At 46.1% G+C, this 20,481-nt stretch overlaps 5 protein-coding genes across 5 annotated transcripts; 3 read left to right on the top strand and 2 right to left on the bottom strand.

Annotated features, from left to right (window-relative positions):
* Window positions 1-572: 572 nt before the first annotated feature.
* On the bottom strand, window positions 573-2,377 carry MRS44_016739 (uncharacterized protein; the record flags this gene model as incomplete). The annotated part of the gene is made up of 5 exons (XM_046271049.2): window positions 573-585; window positions 642-664; window positions 716-950; window positions 1,000-1,664; window positions 1,715-2,377. The coding sequence occupies 5 exons, from the start codon at window positions 2,375-2,377 to the stop codon at window positions 573-575; spliced, it is 1,599 nt and encodes a 532-aa protein (XP_046130666.2).
* Window positions 2,378-2,691: 314 nt separating this feature from the next.
* MRS44_016738 (uncharacterized protein) lies at window positions 2,692-4,851 on the top strand (the record flags this gene model as incomplete). The annotated part of the gene is made up of 3 exons (XM_046284146.2): window positions 2,692-2,759; window positions 2,930-3,776; window positions 3,838-4,851. The coding sequence occupies 3 exons, from the start codon at window positions 2,692-2,694 to the stop codon at window positions 4,849-4,851; spliced, it is 1,929 nt and encodes a 642-aa protein (XP_046130667.2).
* A 1,611-nt stretch (window positions 4,852-6,462) lies between these two features.
* MRS44_016737 (uncharacterized protein) lies at window positions 6,463-8,697 on the top strand (the record flags this gene model as incomplete). The annotated part of the gene is made up of 2 exons (XM_046276656.2): window positions 6,463-8,429; window positions 8,601-8,697. The coding sequence occupies 2 exons, from the start codon at window positions 6,463-6,465 to the stop codon at window positions 8,695-8,697; spliced, it is 2,064 nt and encodes a 687-aa protein (XP_046130669.2).
* A 635-nt stretch (window positions 8,698-9,332) lies between these two features.
* On the bottom strand, window positions 9,333-10,033 carry MRS44_016736 (uncharacterized protein; the record flags this gene model as incomplete). Its single annotated transcript, XM_065618159.1, has 3 exons — window positions 9,333-9,563; window positions 9,844-9,932; window positions 9,985-10,033. The coding sequence occupies 3 exons, from the start codon at window positions 10,031-10,033 to the stop codon at window positions 9,333-9,335; spliced, it is 369 nt and encodes a 122-aa protein (XP_065474231.1).
* A 5,911-nt stretch (window positions 10,034-15,944) lies between these two features.
* On the top strand, window positions 15,945-16,457 carry MRS44_016735 (uncharacterized protein; the record flags this gene model as incomplete). Its single annotated transcript, XM_046281335.1, has 3 exons — window positions 15,945-15,999; window positions 16,053-16,121; window positions 16,168-16,457. The coding sequence occupies 3 exons, from the start codon at window positions 15,945-15,947 to the stop codon at window positions 16,455-16,457; spliced, it is 414 nt and encodes a 137-aa protein (XP_046130672.1).
* Between the last annotated feature and the right edge of the window lie 4,024 nt (window positions 16,458-20,481).

The following is a 20,481-nucleotide window of genomic DNA, read 5'->3' as shown; positions in this document are numbered from 1 at the left end:
CTGTCAATGGGTTGGCAGTGCATCTTGAAGCCGTGGCTGACTGTCGCCCGGCCTGTGAAAAGGTGTCACAAGCTTCCAGTGAAACGAGGAAAATGCCGCTCAACCACTGCACAGTTTTATGGATTAGCCAGCATTGTTATGCACTCTTAGCCAACAGCTTATTCACGGACCTGGGGAGCGACAGTTAGGTCGTCACGGCTAAGCCGCGTGTCGCTCATCAGAAAACCACGGGTCTACTATTAGCTTACACAGAGGAGGGTGGGGCAAGGGATCACTGAATGTCGGCTTCATAAGTTTTGCCGAAGGAGCGAGTCTCAGGGGTTAAGGGGAAAGCTTGGACTATTGGCAGGAAATGACGGTCGGGGCTTGGTCTCCGGAACTATCCTGGAAATACGTTCACTTATTACTGACCTAGTGAGAGACCGACCGGCTACACACTACAACAATGTTGGCCGGGTTACTACGATGAGAGAGTTGAATGCGTTTAAAACCCGCGGCAGAACACATCCAGTGGATAAGTGGCATAGACTGTAACATCACAGCAAAGGTTCAGACTATGGTATCGCGTTTCATTACGTCGAAGTTCTAATCATAGGTTCACTACTATAAAGCCATTAATCATCCAAGCATCTTCGTCTTACAAGACGTATCGGAAGTGAGGGTTCTGAGGCACTGGTTAGTACAAGCGTGATGTGTAGTTGCGTAGAGTTCTTACCTCAAAGTCAGTGATGTCAGCTCCCTCGGTAGCCGCGGCGTCGGTATCAACCTCTCCGATAGCGGCCATGGCAGCATCACGTCGCTTGTTGCGGCTGATCAAGAGAAGTCGAAGAGCAATGGCAACCAGGACTTGACCGACGGAGCAGCCAAGAATAGTGATGCAGCCAGTCTGATAGTTGGGTGCCTCCCTGCCCAGGAAGGCGTGAGGACCGATGATGTTACCGGCGCAGTAACTAAAGAAGAGTTAGCTGAACTTCCATTTCATTGGGCAGTGAGACTTACGCGATGAAGACCATGGCAGAGGCAGTGATACGCTTGGTGTAGCCACCGAGGTTGGTAGCGGGCATCTGCATGGCGAGCACCAACGAGCAAACGAAGGCACCGACAATGTAGTAGCTGAAGAGGACGCCGACCTTGTGGCTACGATCTAGCTTCCACATAAGGCATACACCGACAACAGTTGGCAGAAGGTAAATCATCATGATGATGGTTCGCCAGTTCTTGATGCGAGAAGCAAGGTATGTGCCCGAGAGGATGTAGAACACCTGGAAAGCTCCCTGAGGGATACCAAGCGCCACAGTCTGGAGAGGATCGTGTACGACACCCTTGATGATGAGCTTTCCGAAGTTGGCGATTCCACCGTTGATGACCTCGTTAAGAAGCATAAACAGGAACAGAAGCCAGACCTGGGGATCGATGAAGGCCTCGCGGACTTGGTACCACTTGATGGTCTGGTTGAGAATTCCGGTTCGGGCGAGACGACCGCGGCCGATGAGGAGAGCGCGCTCTTCGAGGGTGAATCGCTTGGCTGTGAGGATGCTGTCGGGGAGGAAGAAGAGGAGGATGAGACCCCAGACGACCGTCATGCCACCGCAGACGAGGAAGACCGCCTTCCAGATAGGAAACCCGTTGATTTGCCCGATGCCGAAGGTGAGAATGCCGCCGACCTGTGGGTTTAGTTAGTATCGTCCAATTGGGAGTTGCGAATCTGTCTTACCATGGAACCAACACCGTTACAGCAGTAAAAGATACCAGCTCGGAATGGTTGCTGCTCACGAGTATACCACATGGAAACAATCATCATGAAACAGGTAGTAATAGGCGCCTCAAAAACACCAAGGAAGAATCGGCAAGCCGCGAGACCACCGAAGTTGTGTCCAGCAGCCGTCAGCATGAGAACGCTGCCCCAGGCCAGAACGCAGCCGGCAATGACCTTGCCCATGCGCGTCTTTTGAGCGAGGAAGAGCCACGGATACTCCGCGACCATATAAGCGAAATAAAAAATGCTTGCGAACCAACTATACTGATCTGACGAGATGCCGGTGTCGGTGAAGAGATCGAACACGGCAGAGTAGGCCATTGTGGTCTTGTCGATGTACTGCAGCATGTAGGTTCCCATGAGCAGCGGGAGGAGCACCATGTCGACCTTGCGGATCAACCGCTTGTTGAGATCCGCGTCGCTCATGAGCTCCTCAAGGTACTCATTGGTAAAGTTATGCTCGCGAAGAAAAGTTTCAGTGGCATCGAGCTCAACCACCTCACCGGGTGTGATGGACTCGAGCTTGCTCATGGCGATGTTCTCCTCGGCCTCGGCGGCCTTGGCGGAGCGCTTCTCGTCAGGCAATTGAGCGCCGGTAGTTTTGGCGTCTTGTGGCGACATTGTAACGAAATTGGAGAAAAGGGGGAGGGAAGAAACCCTGTAGTATTGACTGTTTGAGCCCTTCTCGCCTTGTCGCTGAATAGAGTTCAGTAACAAGTCAAGATCGAAACTTGAGAGGGATGGAGGAGCATGGAAGATTCTGTGGGTCGACGTCCATCTATTTATCACATTTCAATGGCAATGGAGGGAACAGAATCTGGGGTACATGACACGAACAAGCTGGGACCAGACGCGTATCTGGTTAGCATCTCCATGGCTATCTCCAAGCGTTTCCCCCCGTTATCAAGCTACTCCACTCTGTGCCCAATCGAGCCATGGTTATCTGCGATTACTGCGCGGGGTCTGGGTCTAGCGAGTCGCCTCCGGTCCTCGGAGTCCAGATGTAGGATCCGGGCTCCGTCCTCAAGAGCCGTCGAGATATAGACGGGTCGGTTTTGCGGGGTATAAGAAGGATCAGGGCGGCTTTATCGCGCGGAACCTGATTGTCGGGATCTAATAGTGTCCTCTGCTATCTCCGTCGGCCCATAGTCTCTTGATAAGTGAGCTGTTCAGGCCTACCGGCATCGTTATCCGCAGGGTCCATACATCCCGAACCCCAGATTTCCACGGAGCGCAGTTTGGACTCCGATCTACGGGCTCCACCTTTACTCCGAATCACGGTGCTTTCGCCTCTGGTTTCGTCAGTCTTTTGGGTTCTCGGCTTGTATTTAACGCAGCCTGCGTGACGGCTGTCTTTGCCCCTGCTTATCTTGTTTCGAACTTGGAAATCAAAGCATCCACCGAAAGATCCGATACCATGGGAAGCCAGATTGAACCAACCGTCACCCTCCCTCAGGGTAAGATTATCGGCGTCCAGCTGCAGGACGCGCTTCCGCAGCCAGTCGACAGCTGGCTGGGCGTCCCCTATGCCTTGCCACCCACCGGCGATCGACGCTTTCGGCTGCCGGCCAAGATTCCTCCCTCCTCTGACACTGTCACTCACGCCTCCAAGTATGGTCCTGCAGGTCCCGGCAAGCCACTCTTGGCGGGAAGTGCCCCCCTTGAGTACAGCGAAGACTGCTTGACTGCGAACATTTTTCGCCAGTCATCAGGGTCGCATGCCAAGCTCCCCGTTGCGCTATACATCCACGGCGGAGCGTTCAATAGAGGCACTGCATCAATGCACAAGACTGCATCAATGGTAGCCAATGCTCCTGAGCCATTTATCGCCGTTAGCTTCAACTACCGTATCGGAGCCCTTGGATTTTTGCCGTCTAGCCTCAGTGCTAAGGAAGGCGTGCTTAATCTTGGGCTCCGAGACCAGATTCTCATGATGGAGTGGGTTCAAGAGAATATTGCAGCCTTCGGTGGCGACCCGAATAATGTTACCTTGTTTGGTCTTTCAGCTGGAGCCCACTCTGTAAGTTGTGTCCCATTTCTGCACATGTGCTGTATCAGTCGTGTTAATATGTGATTAATAGATTGGTCATCATTTGATGCACTACAAGGAAGGTGTTGCGCCTCTCTTCCACAAGGCCATTCTCGAGTCTGGAGCCCCCACCTCTCGAGCAGTCAGACCATACGACGCACCTATTCACGAAGCCCAATTCAAGGACTTCCTTCAGCAAGTTGGTGTGCCCGAAGACTTGCCTGAGGACGAGATCTTCCCCTACCTGCGGAAGCAACCCGAGAACGTCATTACCACCGCTCAAACGGCCACCTTCGATAAATACAACCCTTCCCTTCGTTGGGCCTTCCAGCCAGTTATCGATGGCGACATCATCGCCCGACCGCCCCTGGAGACGTGGAAGCAGGGCAAGTGGCACAAGGTGCCCATCATGACTGGCTTCACCACCAACGAGGGCTCTCTCTACGTGGACAAGAAGATGTCCACTGGATCTGAGTTCCGACACTTCTTCGAGCAGTTGCTGCCTCTTCTCTCTAAGGAAGATATTAACACCATCGACAACCTTTACCCTGATCCGGCCACCTCTGATGAGTACAAGGAGACACGAGAGGGCATGGGCGCTCAGTATAAGCGTATCGAGGCTGCATACGCCCATTATGCTTACGTGGCACCTGTCCGCCAGACGGCAGAGCTGGCCTCTCCCTCAGCCCCTGTATACCTTTATCACTGGGCCCTGGTGTCCTCTGTTAACAACGGTGCTCAGCACGGCGACAACATGAGGTATGAGGTCTGTGATCCAAATGTTGTGAAGATCTCTCCAGCGCAGAAGGAGGTGGCAGGCACCACAAACGCCTACGTCACGAGCTTCATCACCAAGGGCGACCCTAATGCCGTCGGTGGTGAATATGCCAGCCGACCAAAGTGGGAGCCATATGACGGCAAGGCACCCAAGGTTCTTCAGTTTGGCCCTGGAAATGAGGAACTGATTGGAGGCGGTGTTGGTAGCCCTGCTGTGTTTGTGGATGATGTCTGGGGACGGAAGCAGTCCGAGTTTTGGTGGAGCAAGGTGGACATCTCGCAACAATGAGAAGGGATTCCGCTACCTGAGAATGATGAAATGTAAAATTGTAGCTGTACCTACAGCATGATAGACGGTTAACAAGAGTTATGAGTTCAATATCACCTTTGAAGAGCGATCCCCTTGGAAGTCTTCACCCTTAAAGTTCAGGCAAAACAAGGCCAACATGGCCATCGTATCCCGTATTGGACCACTGCGAGGTCCACACTGAGTTGAGGAGCTGACGCTGGTTCTCCCCGGGTCTCAGCCCGAGACATCCCGACCAATAAGAAGGGGCCTGAAATTGATCAACACCAAGAGAATAAGCGCTATGCCTAAAGCGGCCGCCTCCACGAGCTCTAGGGTGGGGACGGATACGCGATACGAATGCAATGAGCTTCTTCTGAAGGACTCATATAAGGACAGTAACATTCAACTGAGGGCTTTGTGACATTCTTCATTCTTCTTATCTTCTATAAACCTCTGGTTATTGCTTACATCTACGTCTCTTCAACATCTCCTCATCTTAATATCTGGCGGTCTCTTCATCTTCATCATTCCACCATGTCATTACCACTTGCATCGTTGCGTAATCGATTTTTGCGCACTAATAACATGCAAGTAGGATTTTCGAGACTCTCAATTTCTCCACGACAACTATCGACAACAAGAAACATGCGGGCTGCCCAAAAAGAACAGAGGGCGAGCAAACAACCCCAACCACATCAACCACAAGACTCAGGCAATCCTTCATACCCTGCCTTCAGTCTCGACGCCTTGGGTCTCAGCAAGAATATGAAGGTGGTTGTTCTTGTACTCATCAGCATTTTCGGAACGATTGAAACATGGTTTTACTGCCAAGCCATTTGGCGGTGGTGGAAGGGTCGGCAAGAGTCGCAGCAGACTTGAGCCAACGCTCTGCAAGAGAATATCCGATAACTCCTCTTTGTTCACCCCACTCCCTGTACTATGTGTTGGGATACCAGATAGAATGGCCTTTGACTACGTTGGAAATTGAGAGAAAGAATGGGGGGGTAGGGGTGTTATTGGACGAGAGTATAGCTAGCTTGAAGCTTTAAAGACATCGTTACACGGGCAAACTTTATATATAATGTACCTAATACAAACACTCATTGGTCGACCATATAGTATTTCCTTGTGCCTTTAAAGTAGAAAAGGGTTCATGTTGGCCCACGTTTATCGAAATTGCTTAACAGCGCGCAAGAGGATTTCTCCAAGATCGAGGGTCCAGGATCGAGAATTTGCCAGAAAGGAGTGAGAGGGGACTTATGGGAATGCCCCATTTTCTTTGCAATAATAAACTAACAAACGGAAAACGGTTTCTCTACTTGCTGTCGTGTGGTTACATACCCGTTGATCGAGCCCTTCACTGCATTTAAAGCGCCATGAGAGGAGTGATATTAAATTAAAAGAACTCCAGACATGTTAACTCTTACAGTAATATTCCCTCCATTAAACTAGCTCTAATCCAAAGAAAAAATCAGTTCATTTCTTGCCCCTTGTTAATTTTCTCTTCCCACAACCGGATTTCGTTAAGCTGAAAACCATCGACCTATCTTTCGCTGCGTCACAGCCACCCCCTTTAATTACACAAGCATCCCCTCATACCTCTTCACAAACATGCGTCTCATAAACGCAAGAACCCTCAAGCTCGAAGAGTTCAATGAAACCAACCGGCCGCCCTACGCGATTCTCTCTCATTCTTGGGGAGACAAAGAGCTCACATTCCAGGACATGCAAGGCGACACAGGACAACATTATTGGAAAGCCGGTTACTGTAAAATTTTCGGAACATGCAAAGTGGCCTTGAATTTCGGCATAGAGTACGCCTGGGTCGACACCTGCTGCATAGACAAGACAAGCAGCGCCGAACTGTCCGAGGCCATCAACTCCATGTTCAGGTGGTATGAGGATGCCGAGATATGCTACGCTTATCTATCTGATATTTATGATCCACCTTATGCAGAGGTTGCTGTCGTTCAAAGCCGCTGGTTTACTAGGGGCTGGACGCTACAGGAGCTCATCGCGCCTCGACACCTCGTCTTTTATGCGACCAACTGGGAATACATCAATTCTCGAAGCAACCTCAGCAAGGCCATCTCAAGTGCCACTAGGATTGATGAGAGGCGTCTCCAGGATAATCGCGCCAAGGCTGGTTCGATACTAAGAAGCTCAAGCATAGCCCAGCGAATGAGTTGGGCGTCCAGACGGCAAACAACTCGCACAGAAGACCTCGCCTACTGCCTGTTGGGAATATTTGACATCAACATGCCTCTCCTCTACGGAGAAGGTACCAAGACTTTTACCCGGCTCCAAGAACAGATCATCCAGCACACGGATGACCAGTCGATATTCGCATGGGGTCTTCGCAACGGCATTAAACCCGAGTCCAGTCCCGACACGAGCACCAGTGTCCTCGCCCCTTCACCAGCAGCCTTTGTTGCATCCGGAGACATTGTTCAAGTCAACACCGGGGAGGAGTCTACACCCTTCTCATTGACCAACCGTGGAATTCGAATCGACCTCCGCGTAGAGTGGATTCGTGGCCGTCGATACGGCATAATCCCCTGTCGACGAAACAAAGCAACGGATCTTCTGATGATCCAGCTTCAGGAACTGCAGGGCAATCGGTTCTTCAGAGTCTCCGACGCGCCAGTCACGTGGAGGAGCTATCTGGCATGGAAGCGGACACCCAAGATTCCCGTTTATCTGATGACAGCCCCTCCCCCTGAAAAACATCGGATCCCGTCTGGCTCCTTTCTTGTCGAACTCCCCCGCGGCAAGATCGCAGTGCACAGAGTCTCTGAAGGATACACCTGGTCTCCAGCGACAGGCCTGATCACCATGAACGAGCCCGAACCTCGGTTTGGGAGAGAAACCAAGCTGCGTCTGGTCTTAAAGCCAATAATCAACAGGGGTCTTTCATGCTCAGAATCATTAACTGTCTCCATTTGGATCCGTTGGCCATCCAAGTACTTCGAAGAATGCGAGTGGGTAACTTACGATGTGAAGTACTCCAGCCACAAAGAACAGCTTCGAATGCGCAGTCAATCTGTTGGGCCGTTTTTCGCGAAAGTCGAGAAACAAGTTGTGTTTGGCCAGCGGGTTGTTGTCATTGAAGTATTCTCATGGGAGAGTGAGAATAAAATGCTTAACCAGTTGCAATGGGCCCGAATGTGCCTCGGAAGGCTTCTGGACAGATGTCTCCTCGGTGTCCTTGGTGTCCGAGGGTCCTGGTTCATCATTTTATCACCCCAATTGATCCAGGGCCCCGTCGGGTTCAAACCAGCTCTGAAACTCGCCCTAGCTCTCGTCATAATGTCCGGACAGGATTTGCAGCTTGAGCCGAGGTTGTTAGATGTCATCGGAACTCTTTTCACGTCTAAGATTTGCGGTGCATGCTATCTCCTCTATATTTCGTTCGATTCCCCTTATATCTACGATCTCGTTGCACCGATTGTTTATTGCGTTGTCGCATGGATCTGCTTGTCTATCTGGACTGTCCGACTCTTCCTCGGCACATACTTGATTCTCACACTGGGCTTACTGTGTCATCGGTCATGGTGCGATCACGCGCTGTACTACCGGTAGTACATTGAAACTTTACATGTATTTAAACGGCAAGAAAGGTCTGAAACAATCTAGAACTTCGTGACTCTTTGATATGCGAATCCCTGGGGTGGCCGCTCTTGGACAGAATTCACGTGCCATGAAGCTGAACATATTACGGTTAGGGCAGAATGGCTATTCTAAGTTAGGGTAATGGACTCAGTCAACCTGGAGAAGAGTGTCATCAAAGAACTATCACTCGATGAGTCGACGCACTCCGGCGGTGGAAGTTCTGGTGGATCATAAGTGTGCCACTGCTGTTGTCCGAAGGCCGTCGAGTGTCGGAAGAGGTCAGTTGTTGAACACCGTACACTAAGGATCAACAAGCTGAAGATATCGAACCAGAATTCAGGTAATCTTGTTACAGAATATCTGATCACCTCAAGCTGCACTGCTCCTCCCGCGAGACCCTAGAAATGCAAACCATGGCCTTGGCTGCCAATGGCCAGACCCAACTGCCATTCCTCCTTCAACTGCATAAGCCATGTCTGGGGCTACCGACCCGTTGGGTCTTTGCTCGAACCCATCTTGTCCTCCTAAATTGTCCTGCTGTACAGATATCAGCTGGTCACGCGTTTCACGACCCTCCACTGGCCTCTGGCGTCCTCGTCGCGTCCCAACCACTTGACCTTCCGCGAGGGTCTTAATAAGGTTACTGCTAAACCTATTATTCTTATTATTATTCCTACCTATGAGGAGCTATGGGAGCTAGGGCTACTGCCGCTGCTGCCAAATATCAGGACTAGCACCCTCTGAAGATCTAGATAGCAAGTTCACGGGTGGGAACAATAATGAGAACGAGGAGGGAAGAGCTAGAGTAAAAGTTAGCTAGGGATTTTATATCGTTTAGTTGGGTACTGACGGCGCGTAGATACTATATATCAGAGGCGTCGAAGGGTGAGGTACTTGGGACGCTGGATGAAGTCGACCAGGCGTCCTGGGGCTCCGACAAGCAGATCGTAGCCCTTGCCTAGCAGACCGATCTGCTCACGGATTGGAATACCTCCGTAGATAACACCAAGTCGCAGCATGGTTCGATAGCAGAACTTGCGCGTCTCGTGACAACGGGCACTGTCTGGGCAGCCGTCTCCGCCGCCTGGGCGCCTGGTAGTCTGGTGTCAGCGGTCGTGATGGTGGTGAGTGTTGGTTGAGGGTCGTGGCGGCCGTTGCGGCGGTGGGCAAGATCTTTTGTTGGATGTGCCAGTTCTGGAAATGCTGAGGGGGGAAGAGTCGCGAGCTGGTTGATGGGCTTTGTGAAGGAGGCAGTGATAGATGGCGTTGGGGAGCTTGCAGGTGATTTCGAGTGTTCGGGAAGGCGTCATGTTAAGCTGGAAAAGAACTGTGGTAAGAATAAGCGTTTGTTCCATACAATCCCAAGAGAATTGAACTTACAGGACTCCACAGACTGGTTCCATGCGCCTCAGCAAACTCGCTGCCCGAGTTTGACGAAGAACCGGAGAATATTCTTGGCGTTCGATAGCCTTGCCAGGGTTAGATGTGATTGTTCAAGTATAAAGCTTGTGAATTGCGTACTTGACTGGGCAGACGATTGATTATTCGCACCGGTAGGAAAAGAGGGCATTCAGAAGTCTCATGGTACTGAATGATTGTTCGCTCGTGGTGTGTTTTAGGGCTTGTTGTGGGAGATGCCGTTGTGCCGTGATTGCATCTCATGCTCAACGTGGACTCCTGGAAGGGAGACCGGGGCTCATGACGGCGGGATTGCTGGCATACTTGACAGAGGCGATAAGAAATGCAGTATTGGGAAGGGAATGCGTACTCGATGTGCCCGTCTGGCGGTATCGTGATGTGAATACAGTTAGGTAGGTTGCGTGTGCAACAAGCCGAGGTACAAGTGATGACATCATGGCCACCTGAGAATTTCAGCGAAGCATCTCCTTCGACGTGAATGAAACGATGCACAAACTCGATGGCCCTCTCTCGATGGATCGGAGCAGATCTTTGTTCTATCACTCTCCTGAAAACTGCTTCGCCAAGGATCGTCTACCAATTGGGTCAAATCCCAGTATCAACCGAGTTCCCTGACAGCCCTCCTTTGAGCCTTCTCCAGCAACGCAAGCACGATCCCCAGCAGCCACACAGTCTTCGCAGTTTCTGTAGACTCTCGATTATTCACGTCCTTGCCTTTCTGATGACCTCCTTCGTTCATCAAAGCGACTTACGAGTCCCCCCGGCTCCCCGATATCGGTCAGCCACAAGGCGCATCTTACACGACGACGGGGAGGCCAAGCACCTCGAGTACGCATTCCTGTTCCACAAAGGGACCAACTTCTATATTGTCTCTATCAACCTTTCATGTGATCCCACTGTCACTAGCTTTGGCATCCCATTTCATGGGGAGAATGAGGCTATTGACGGCTAGATCAACAAAGATGAACCGATTCATGGCACCATCAAGCTCACTTAGCTACTCCAACAAAGAAGTTTTATGCTTCTCGTCCAGGCAACCAGAGAACAAGCCAAAGAGTTCTTTGACGTCACTACCTCGCATTATAGCTATAATAATAAGTAAGTATTCCGCCGTCTCTACGCGTTAGCCTACTAATAGCAAATAGTTATACCTGGAATGTAGGTCGATACAACCACCAAATTCCGCGAAGCCAAGGCCAAGGATTTCTGCCCAGGATCCACTACGACAGCCAGGGAATTCCGCTCCGGGCTCCGGAAGGACCCTTGGCATCAGGGTCGAGCAGTACATCCGAACGAAGAACCACGTCCCATCTGATGGCATTGACAAGCTGTTCATCGTTTCCGACACTCTCAAATATCCTTGTCGCAACCTGGACCACCCTCCACGCCACAACATTTTGCGAGTCAATCTGCTTCGTTTTGAAAAGCCAACGTTCGTGGCTCTCCTGGTTCATGGATCTCGGTTTTCCAGTTTTCCACCTCCATACCCAACGCCGGAAGGCCAAGGGCCGAGAGCGACGGTCGCTAAGTCGATCGAAGGGGGCCCATTTCCAGATTGATATCAAACTCAAAGCGCTTGAGGCCACTTAACCTGTCACGACCGCGATCGCCCAAGCGCAACGGCTAACGGCTGCTTGGGCACAGTACGTACCCCCCATGAACGGCGTTTAGGTGGAGACCGTGCGGCACGGTCCAACAACGTGCTGATGCCTGCTCCAGCAAATGCACCCAGGCACGCGGGTATAGAAATAAACGAGACGACAGAGGATCAAAGAGGGTTACCTAACTCCCCATAAGTATAATATATTAATTCATAAAAATATCATAAAATAGTATGGAATTTAGAATATTTTTACCCATTTTTATTATATTTTAATAGCCGTATTTAGGAGAGAATAAGCTAATTTGTCTATCCTCGTGTCTCAGTTTTTCCTTGGCCCAGATGCCAGGCAAAGCTGGCCCGCCAAGGAGTACTTCGATTTCCGTGGCCATCAATAATCTCATCGCTGCGCCTGTGGGAGCTGTGGGAGCTGTGGGAGGGTTCTGGTAGCCGGCTTTGATGGGGTGGTAATGTCTCTAAAGATGAACAGACTAGACTTATGTCGGGTGAGCGCGATATTCGGGCGACGTGGATCGGCGGCAAAAGATGGCCCTGTGCTTGCCGTCACGTAAAGAGCGATGATAATGATCTGAGCCTCTCGGCCCTAGAAAGTATCGATTGTGGTGCAAATAACCTTCTAGGATATTCGCTTTTGTCAATCCCTTCTGGAGAGCTCGCATGTTGGCTCGATACGGTGTGAGGACAGCGCAGGGAGATGCTTGTGAAACTGGTTCTGAGCTACTGTCATCGGTCACGTTGGCTATTCCCTCGGATCGTCCGGCGCGGTCATGTCGCAATTGAAGCCGAACAACAGAGCCAATTCTGCGGAAGAGCTCCTGCAAATGATAGCAAGCAACTCTTATCCAATCGTAGAGTGAATAAATCCGCGTACATCGAGGCCAAACCAACTCTAGAGACCTTGGCTCCCGTTGAGCGACTCCTCGGATGAATATCCACGATCCTTACAAGGCTTGCCGATAGCTCCATGTTGACAGTGACGAATCGACCTCGAAGGATATCGCTTTGTAGCCTTGGTAAAAGGGGAGAAGCCTTCTCGAGGGAATCTGGTCTCAATCCTACAGAGACTGTCATGCGCTTGGCGTAGCTGGCCATACTATTGTTAGCGTCATTTGTTGCCAGAAGTAGAATGAGCTTACCCCTATGGTATATGTCAAATCCTTCCTCCGTGTCTTCTTGGCCAAGTGGAATGGCGCTGTGGCGCAAGAACAGGCACCATGGACCTTACTCCCGTGCGGTCGATATCCTCTCCCTCCCAGTCTATTTGTGGCCTGACTAAGTTGATGCGGGGAGTGTTCGTGTCAGCAAGTCTGAGGTCGTTTCATCGAATATCGTGCCCAGGCAGAGGGCGACAGGCGACCGCGGTGTTGGAACGTGTGCGAACAAGATTCGACTTTTGTTGGAAGGTGCTCTTTGGAGCATGTCCCCGGCCTGGAGCTTGAGGCTAGGGAACTTGAGCCGCAATTTGACCTTGCGCAGTTGCAGTGAATGACAATAAGAACGAGAGGTCGCCTTGCGCGCCCTATTGAAGATCTGGATGGCAACGCGGGTGGGAATAAAGAATGAGAACGAGGAGGGAAGAGCTAGAGTAAAAGTTAGGTGGAGATTTTGTGTCGTTCAGTTGAGTACCGACGGCACGCAGACATCATTTGTTCAGGCAAGAGGGCTTGTTAAAGGCAGTTGGCCCCGCAACCAGCTCGGCATCGGATTTGAGAGGTTTGAAGCAAAAACGCCAAATCAATGTCCTACTTTTCTTTCCAAGGAAAGCCAGCCAGTGCCGCACTCTGTATGAGAGATGACTGTAGGAAGAGTTATCGGTCAGCATTGCTGTGCTCGCCCCTCTTGACACCCAGCCACAGCACCTCTGGGACCTCAGTGCGAGCTGCCGCACGGCGAATATGTGAGTGTTTCTCCCCAAGAGAGAGGATTGCTGGGATAGCCGATATCGATTGATCGCTGATTGGTGATGTGACGGCACATGCCAAAGAGTCATTACCTGCAGGTAAGTATCCATCCAAGCCATTTGTAAGACTGCCTCGCTAACCATTCCGGCCAGCCTCCAACAATTTCGACCACGTTACCGCGAAATATCGCCGAAGTGCCCGCTCAAGCAAGCGACTAGACCTCAGTCACCGCATATCCGAGAGGCTAGGAAAATAGAATCGAATGAGTAGGGGTGTGGCCAGCCACAAGACCTACGCATCTCCCAGACTGCCGCAGGTCTCGCAGGCGATACCGACGCCACTTACAAGCTTTCGCATGTTCGGATTCCCGACCTTTCCTTCTGCGCAGCACCTCAGTGGGCTGCTGTCTCATGCTTCACGAAGCCAAGTTTCAGCTTCCGACAGAGCCATCCCTCAACATCCCCGGCGACTACGCGAGCCGCACCGCACCATACTGCATAACCTAGACAGTAGATCTTCGCTTCCCTACAGTCTCGACTGTCTTTGATGCTCATGTTCGCTTTCCGTCCCGCGCGATCTCGATTCATTAGGCCCATGGCTTATGAAGGCAGGCACACTCTCGGATCCTCAACGAGGGGCAATATCTTCTCGCCGCCAGTTCGAAAGCGATGTCATCTGCACTGCAACGCGTTGAAATGAGGCAAATAGGGCTCGACGCAACACTATCTCGGGGTTGGACTCAATCGACATACACGGGAGAATGGAGTCCTGGGTTAATGGACACGGTGGGGGGTAGGGTACAGAGGAATAGACTTGAAGCGTCTCGGGAGTGAGAAATGGTATTATCGAAAGATTTCATGGACATTCTCCGGCACCAAAGCAAGAGTCTAATGTACGTTTTTTTGGGCCATACCATAATGATCTTCGTGGGAGTTAACATGAACGTCACTAATAGCTCCCGCCTTCTGTCAGTTCCTGTCACGTTTATCAGTTCATCAATACGCACCGTTGTCAATACGATACCTACGTAACCAATCACACCTAGCCTGCTGCTGAGCCTTCTGTACCAAGGTACTTCTTTCCAAGACACAACGTTCATTCCATCAAGTGCATGACTTTGACCAAAACAAAGCCAAACAGGCAGCCAGCCAAGAGACAGACCAAGCCGTGCCGAAACCTTGAGAGCTCAGTCATCCCGCAGAAGGCACCCGAATTTGCCCCCGAAGCAATTACGACATTTGCCTCGCAGGACCCTGAAAACACGAACCGACCCTGAAATTGCGCTTGGCAGTTAAAGCATAGGATGCAGCGTCCTCAATGAAGCACACATCCTATTGATGGCAGAGGGGAACCCGGGCCGCCGGGGGGACGATGGTTTCCGAGCCTTTGCAGCGCATTACTTTCCACTCTGTTTACGTAGGTAGGCATAATGAAACTCTTTACGGCGGAAGAGTGCAATATTTTTATGCTCTACGAGCCAGACCGACTTGAGACTGTCGTAGGTGTAGCATCAACAGCCAGGCGGGCCTAGTGATTGATTGCGTGTGAGGGAGCTACGACCGGGCCATCACGCTCTACTGCTTAAGTAGTGGGCTATACCTAACCCATGGGTCAGCTGTCGAGGGAAAGATACATTGCTTCTGGATCACCAGCTAATCCCAAACTGACGGACACTCGGCTCTACTGTCATCGCCACATCCGGCCTCGATCATGGACCCCGTGACAAGTTGAGACAGCGAAGCAATGGATGGGAGGTCGACAACCCCAGGCAGGTCGTTCCTTCCTTCCTTCCTAGGATTCAAGGGCACCAGCGATTGCAATTCCAAGCGGGTGGAAACTTCTCATTGGCGCGATCTTGAACAGCTTCCCTTGGGCGTACGCGGTGGCAGCCATGCAAGACAGGTCTATCTACTACAGCACATGAGCAACCCATCTCGATACCCAATGGGCACTGGATAGTTGGGGGAAGAAGTAAATGGCCCCTCATGGTGGTGGCCTCTGGCAAATCCTGAAGAAAGCACTAGCCCCCCCCCCCCCCCCGAGGGAACCTATCCCGTGAAGGTGATAAACTACAGCTTCGTGATGTGGGCATCTCGATGCAGATCTTGTCATCGCCTTGAATGGTGTCGATCATGGTGCGACCGGGGGCAATGAGAGGCCGTTCCTTCCCTTTCAGGCGCCGTCTCTTGGACAGACACCAGAAGCCAAGGCGACTAGTCAGACACCCAGTCGCTCCTTCCTCGAGTCCAGCTCGCGTCCACACCACCACGTTACTTCTGTCGCGCCCCCTCTCCCCTCTTCCTCTTTCTTCTCTTTCTCTCCAGACCGTCCCCGTCATTGCAGTTGTTCTGTATCTTCTTTTCGCTCCTGTCTGTAGTGTCCGTGTGAGCATAGCGGCTCTAGATAGCTTTCTTGTTCTGGAAGCGGTTGTTCAAGGCTCTTGTATACGGTGCCTCTGTCGAGGGCCGTCCCTTTGGTTTACCATCGGCTTGAGTTCTTGTCAACTGCCTTCTCCTCTCCCCCCTTCTCCTCTACCTACCATGCCTATACCACTCTACCTATTTACACCTCTCTACCAACCCTCTCCATTCCTCAGTCAGTTTCTCAGACGTCGGCATGGCACCATCAAGTAAGTCACGGAGGCCTAGGACCCAGTTCCTCCTCCTCTCCTGCCGCCAAGACCGGTAAATCGACGCTTCCTGTCCCCGTGTCCGACGGTACGTATGGCTTCTAAAGACTTATGATGTAGCTAATTTTTTCTAGTCAGCTCATCCTCCAGACGGCCCAAGAGAGCCCGAGTTGCGTCTCCATCGCCCGTCCGCCCGCCTGTTCTAGACAGACATGGAAAGAGACCGCGGGTCGATTCCGACAGCGAGTTTGAGGACGAAGAAGAGGACGACGACGAAGACGACTGGGTTGATGAGGCTGATCTCGCCGAAGACCTACAAGATGCTATCGTCGATGCAGACGGGCTCGTCCGTGTGGGACCTCGACCCATGAAGCCTCAACGGTTTGTTCGCTCGGCACCTCGCAACAAGGTCATAGAGAGGTGAACATATGCCGAGCAAACAGGCTTTGAGGGTCCATAAGAACCGCGAGCATAGCCCTCATTCTAAGCACGTTTGCAGCGTGTGCGGGTTCCGAGGCCGGAGTTCAAACGCGCTACGAAAACACGTGGCGACGGCGCACTCGGACGAAAAGCCTTTCGTATGCAACTACTCCGGCTGTGGCAAGACCTACGATCTTCTGGCTTAGTTAACCCATCAAGGGCCGGGCTTCAACAATAATAAAGAACACATTGATTGCAAGACCTACAAGGATGAGGGTAGTTTAGCGCGTCATCAGCGGAAAGCAGGACATGGGTACGCGGTCCAAGGAAAAAACGAGACACGAGTACTAAGGTATTAGTTTATGCCCGCCTTATATGAGCCTTATTTATATAATAAAAAGTCTAAAAGAATTTATATAATATTTATAAAGTATTAATTATTATAAATGTATAGTTTATTAATTCTTTTTTTACTTTAGGTAGAATATTTCCTTGTAAAATAAGAGTCTCCCCTAAGAGTTAGAGGTATTTTACGCTTTTGGTGTCTTATCTTTTTTGGAATTATGCCCTTGTGTGTAGTTTGGCAGCTCTTAAACAAGTGCTCATTATGTTTTCCAGCAACTTGCTTCTCCAATATATACAATTCTTTCGGCGCTATTGTAGTTGGTATTATGAGACGAATCTCAAGCGATACGTGCCCTTCTATAGATTGCCGCTTTGAAGGCCTTTTCGCTTACTAGCTTAGCTTCGGCTTAGCTATTTATTAGCTCCCTTTAGCCCCCCATCGGCCCCTATTAGCTCTAATTACCCCTATAGCTAAGCAAAGCCTACTAGTCGGTCTCGATCCTATTTCTAGGCCCTTAAGCTCTAGGTCTCGTCACCCCCTTTAACTATTATAGGCATTATAGCATCCTAGCCTAAGTTAGCCTTAGATCCCCTTTTAAGACTAAGATCTTAGTTCTTAATCCTTAATAAAAGTCTTAAAACTTAGCTATAATTAAATCCTTTTATATCTAGAAGTAGGGCCCTCTAATATAAGGCTCTTTGCTCTTAAGACTTAATTATATTATAGGGATAAGTAATTTATATAAACCTATATAATGCCTTTTCCTCTATTTATATTTAGATCTTTATATAATATTTAGACTTAACTTTATTTATTAATTTATCTTTAAGCCTTATTATAATATTTATAGCTAAATATCTTAATTAAACCCTCTAATATAATTTAACCCTTATAACTTTTTACTTTTACTTTCTTATAAACTTAGCTTTACTTAATAAGAAAAGCTAAGAGTATAATTAATATTTTATACCTAGGCTCTAAAAGAAATATAATAATAAAGAATAATATTATAAATAGTGAATTAATTTATAAGATATTTTAGATTATAATAAAGCGAAATTATAATAAAATAATAAAATTTTAATTTAAATAAATATATTTATATTATTTTTATATTTAAATACTTAATTAAATTAAGTTTATAGGTATTAATAGGTAAAGAGTAAGGCTTTTATATATAGCTTAAAGTCTCTAAAAGACTTTATAAGGAAAATAACTTATAATATTAATAGAGAAAATATTAAGAATAAAGAATTTAATATTCTTAGATAAGAAATTATATAGAAATATTAAAATATATTTATAATAGCTTAATAGCATACTTACCCTTTAGAATTTATACTATATAGTCTAGCCTAGTCTATAATAAAGGTAAATATCTTAATATTAGTATATTATTAAATATTAAAAAATATTAAGTTTATTACTAGTTTATTAAGGGACTTATTATAAAAGAAATAAGTATATTAAAGTATAAAAGGTATTATAGGTTTATTATAAAAAATATTATACTTAATTATACTAAATAGCTCTAGGTAGTAAATTAGATTAAGTATAAATACCTAGTAATACTTATTAATTATAATAACTATATAAGTCCTAAGGGAATAAACTAGTTATATTAGTTTATATTTATAAAGGGGATACTAATATTATCTTAAATAAGATATAAGTTATATTTAATAGTATATTTAAAGATATTAAATATAACTAAGTTATATTAATAGCTAAAATAGCTATTATATAAGAAAATATAATAAATATATCTTATATACTTTATATAATATAATAGCTTATAATAGGATCGGGGCTAAGGAAATATATTATTAATATTACTTAGCTTACCTAGATAGCCTTTTAATATAATATAATCCTCTAGTATATAGTTGTATTCTTACTAGGGCTAGGTATTATCTTTTTTACCTTAGAGATAAATAAATATTAGCTCCTATATAAATATATTAATTTAAGAAGTAATAGATCTAGCTTAATTCTATTTAAACCTAAAGTAGAGAGCTTAAGCATATAGCTAGGCCCTTAAATTACTTATATTTATATACCTATTATTTAAACATATTTAATTTAGTATTAGATTTATAATTTTACCTTTAAGATACTTTTAATATAAAGTATAATAATAATACTAAGAAAATAAAAAGGCCGAGATATAAGGTTAATAATATTTTACCTTAAAAAAGGAAGAAAGTATATTAATATTATAATAACTCTAAGAAAATAATAAGATAATAGCCTCTAAAGCTTAATATATTTTTTATAATACCTATCTAAATATTATAAAGAAGAAGCTATCTCTAGGACCTTTAGGTCTATCCCTAAAGTCTATGTCTTTCTATAGCTTAGGTATTACTAGTTATAAAGATATAATATTATCTAATTATAACACTTTACAATTATTTATTTTATCTAAGAAAGTAATTAACCTAGCTATATCCCTAGTGGAATTATAGCTAGGCGATAAGCTTATAGGCTTTATAGCTATTAGTAATCTATTAGAGGTAATATTAGATATCTTTTAGTAAATTTAAGGTATTATAACGAGTGTATAGGTCCTAAGGGGGATAAACTAGTTATATTAGTTTATATTTATAGAGGGGATACTAGTATTATCTTAAATAAGGTATAAGTTATATCTAGTAATATACTTAGAGGTATTAAATATAACTAAGTTATATTAATAACTAAGGTAGCTAATATATAAGAAAGAGCTAATAAATAGGTTTTATATACTTAAGCTATAGTGCTTAATTATTATTTTTATTATATTAATTAAGGTAATTATATAAGGAATTATAATAATTACTAAAGTAATTATTATAATTACTTATAATATATATATAATTGTGCCTTAATTAATGAAAACTTATAAAGCTTTTTAAAGTATATAATATATACTTTATTAAGTTATAATATAATATCTTCCCTTTATTAATCTTATTTTTAAGACCTTTAAAATTAATTACTTAAATTCCTATAGTTTATTAAAACTATCTTTTATAAATATTTTAAGTAATATTAATAATATATTAAAAGTAAAATCTTAATTTATTATATATTATTATTACTTATTTAAATTTATTAAAGAGATAGGTTTTAAAGTTATATCTTATTCTTATTATACCTAGAAGTACTTAAAATATAAGATACTTAAGGGCATTTCTTATTATTCTAAGTATATTTATTAAGGCTATACTTATAATAATTTAAAGGTATTAGTATCCGCGGGTTTATATAATTTTTTTTAATTTATTTTTCTTTTCTTATTAACTTTTAATAATATCTTACTTAATAGCTAAAAGGTATTATTTAAAGCCTAAAGAAAAAAAATAAAAGAAAAGTTAAGTACTTTATAGTATTAAATAAGTAAGTAACTATCTTATTTCATATACCTTTATTATTAGAAAAAGTAAATTTATAAGTAAGGTATAAAAATAATATATTAAGGTCTAAATTCTTTAAATAAATTAAAAGAATTAAATTATTAAGAGGCTAAGGCTATTATTAATACTTAGTCTTATAGGGCTATTAATATTATTAATTAATTAGTTATTCTTAACTTAGATATAAGTTTCTTTTCTTTTAATATTATTAATAGAAATCCTATAAGAGGTATTATATATTAATAAGGTATTCTAAGGGTTCTTATATATTTTCTAAGTCTAAA

The sequence above is a fragment of the Fusarium solani genome (genome assembly GCF_023522795.1).
Source record: "Fusarium solani strain SB1 chromosome Unknown bctg00000012, whole genome shotgun sequence".
NCBI classification, from domain to species: domain Eukaryota; kingdom Fungi; phylum Ascomycota; class Sordariomycetes; order Hypocreales; family Nectriaceae; genus Fusarium; species Fusarium solani.
Note: the sequence above shows the minus strand (reverse complement) of the source record. Positions and strands in the feature narration are given on the sequence as shown.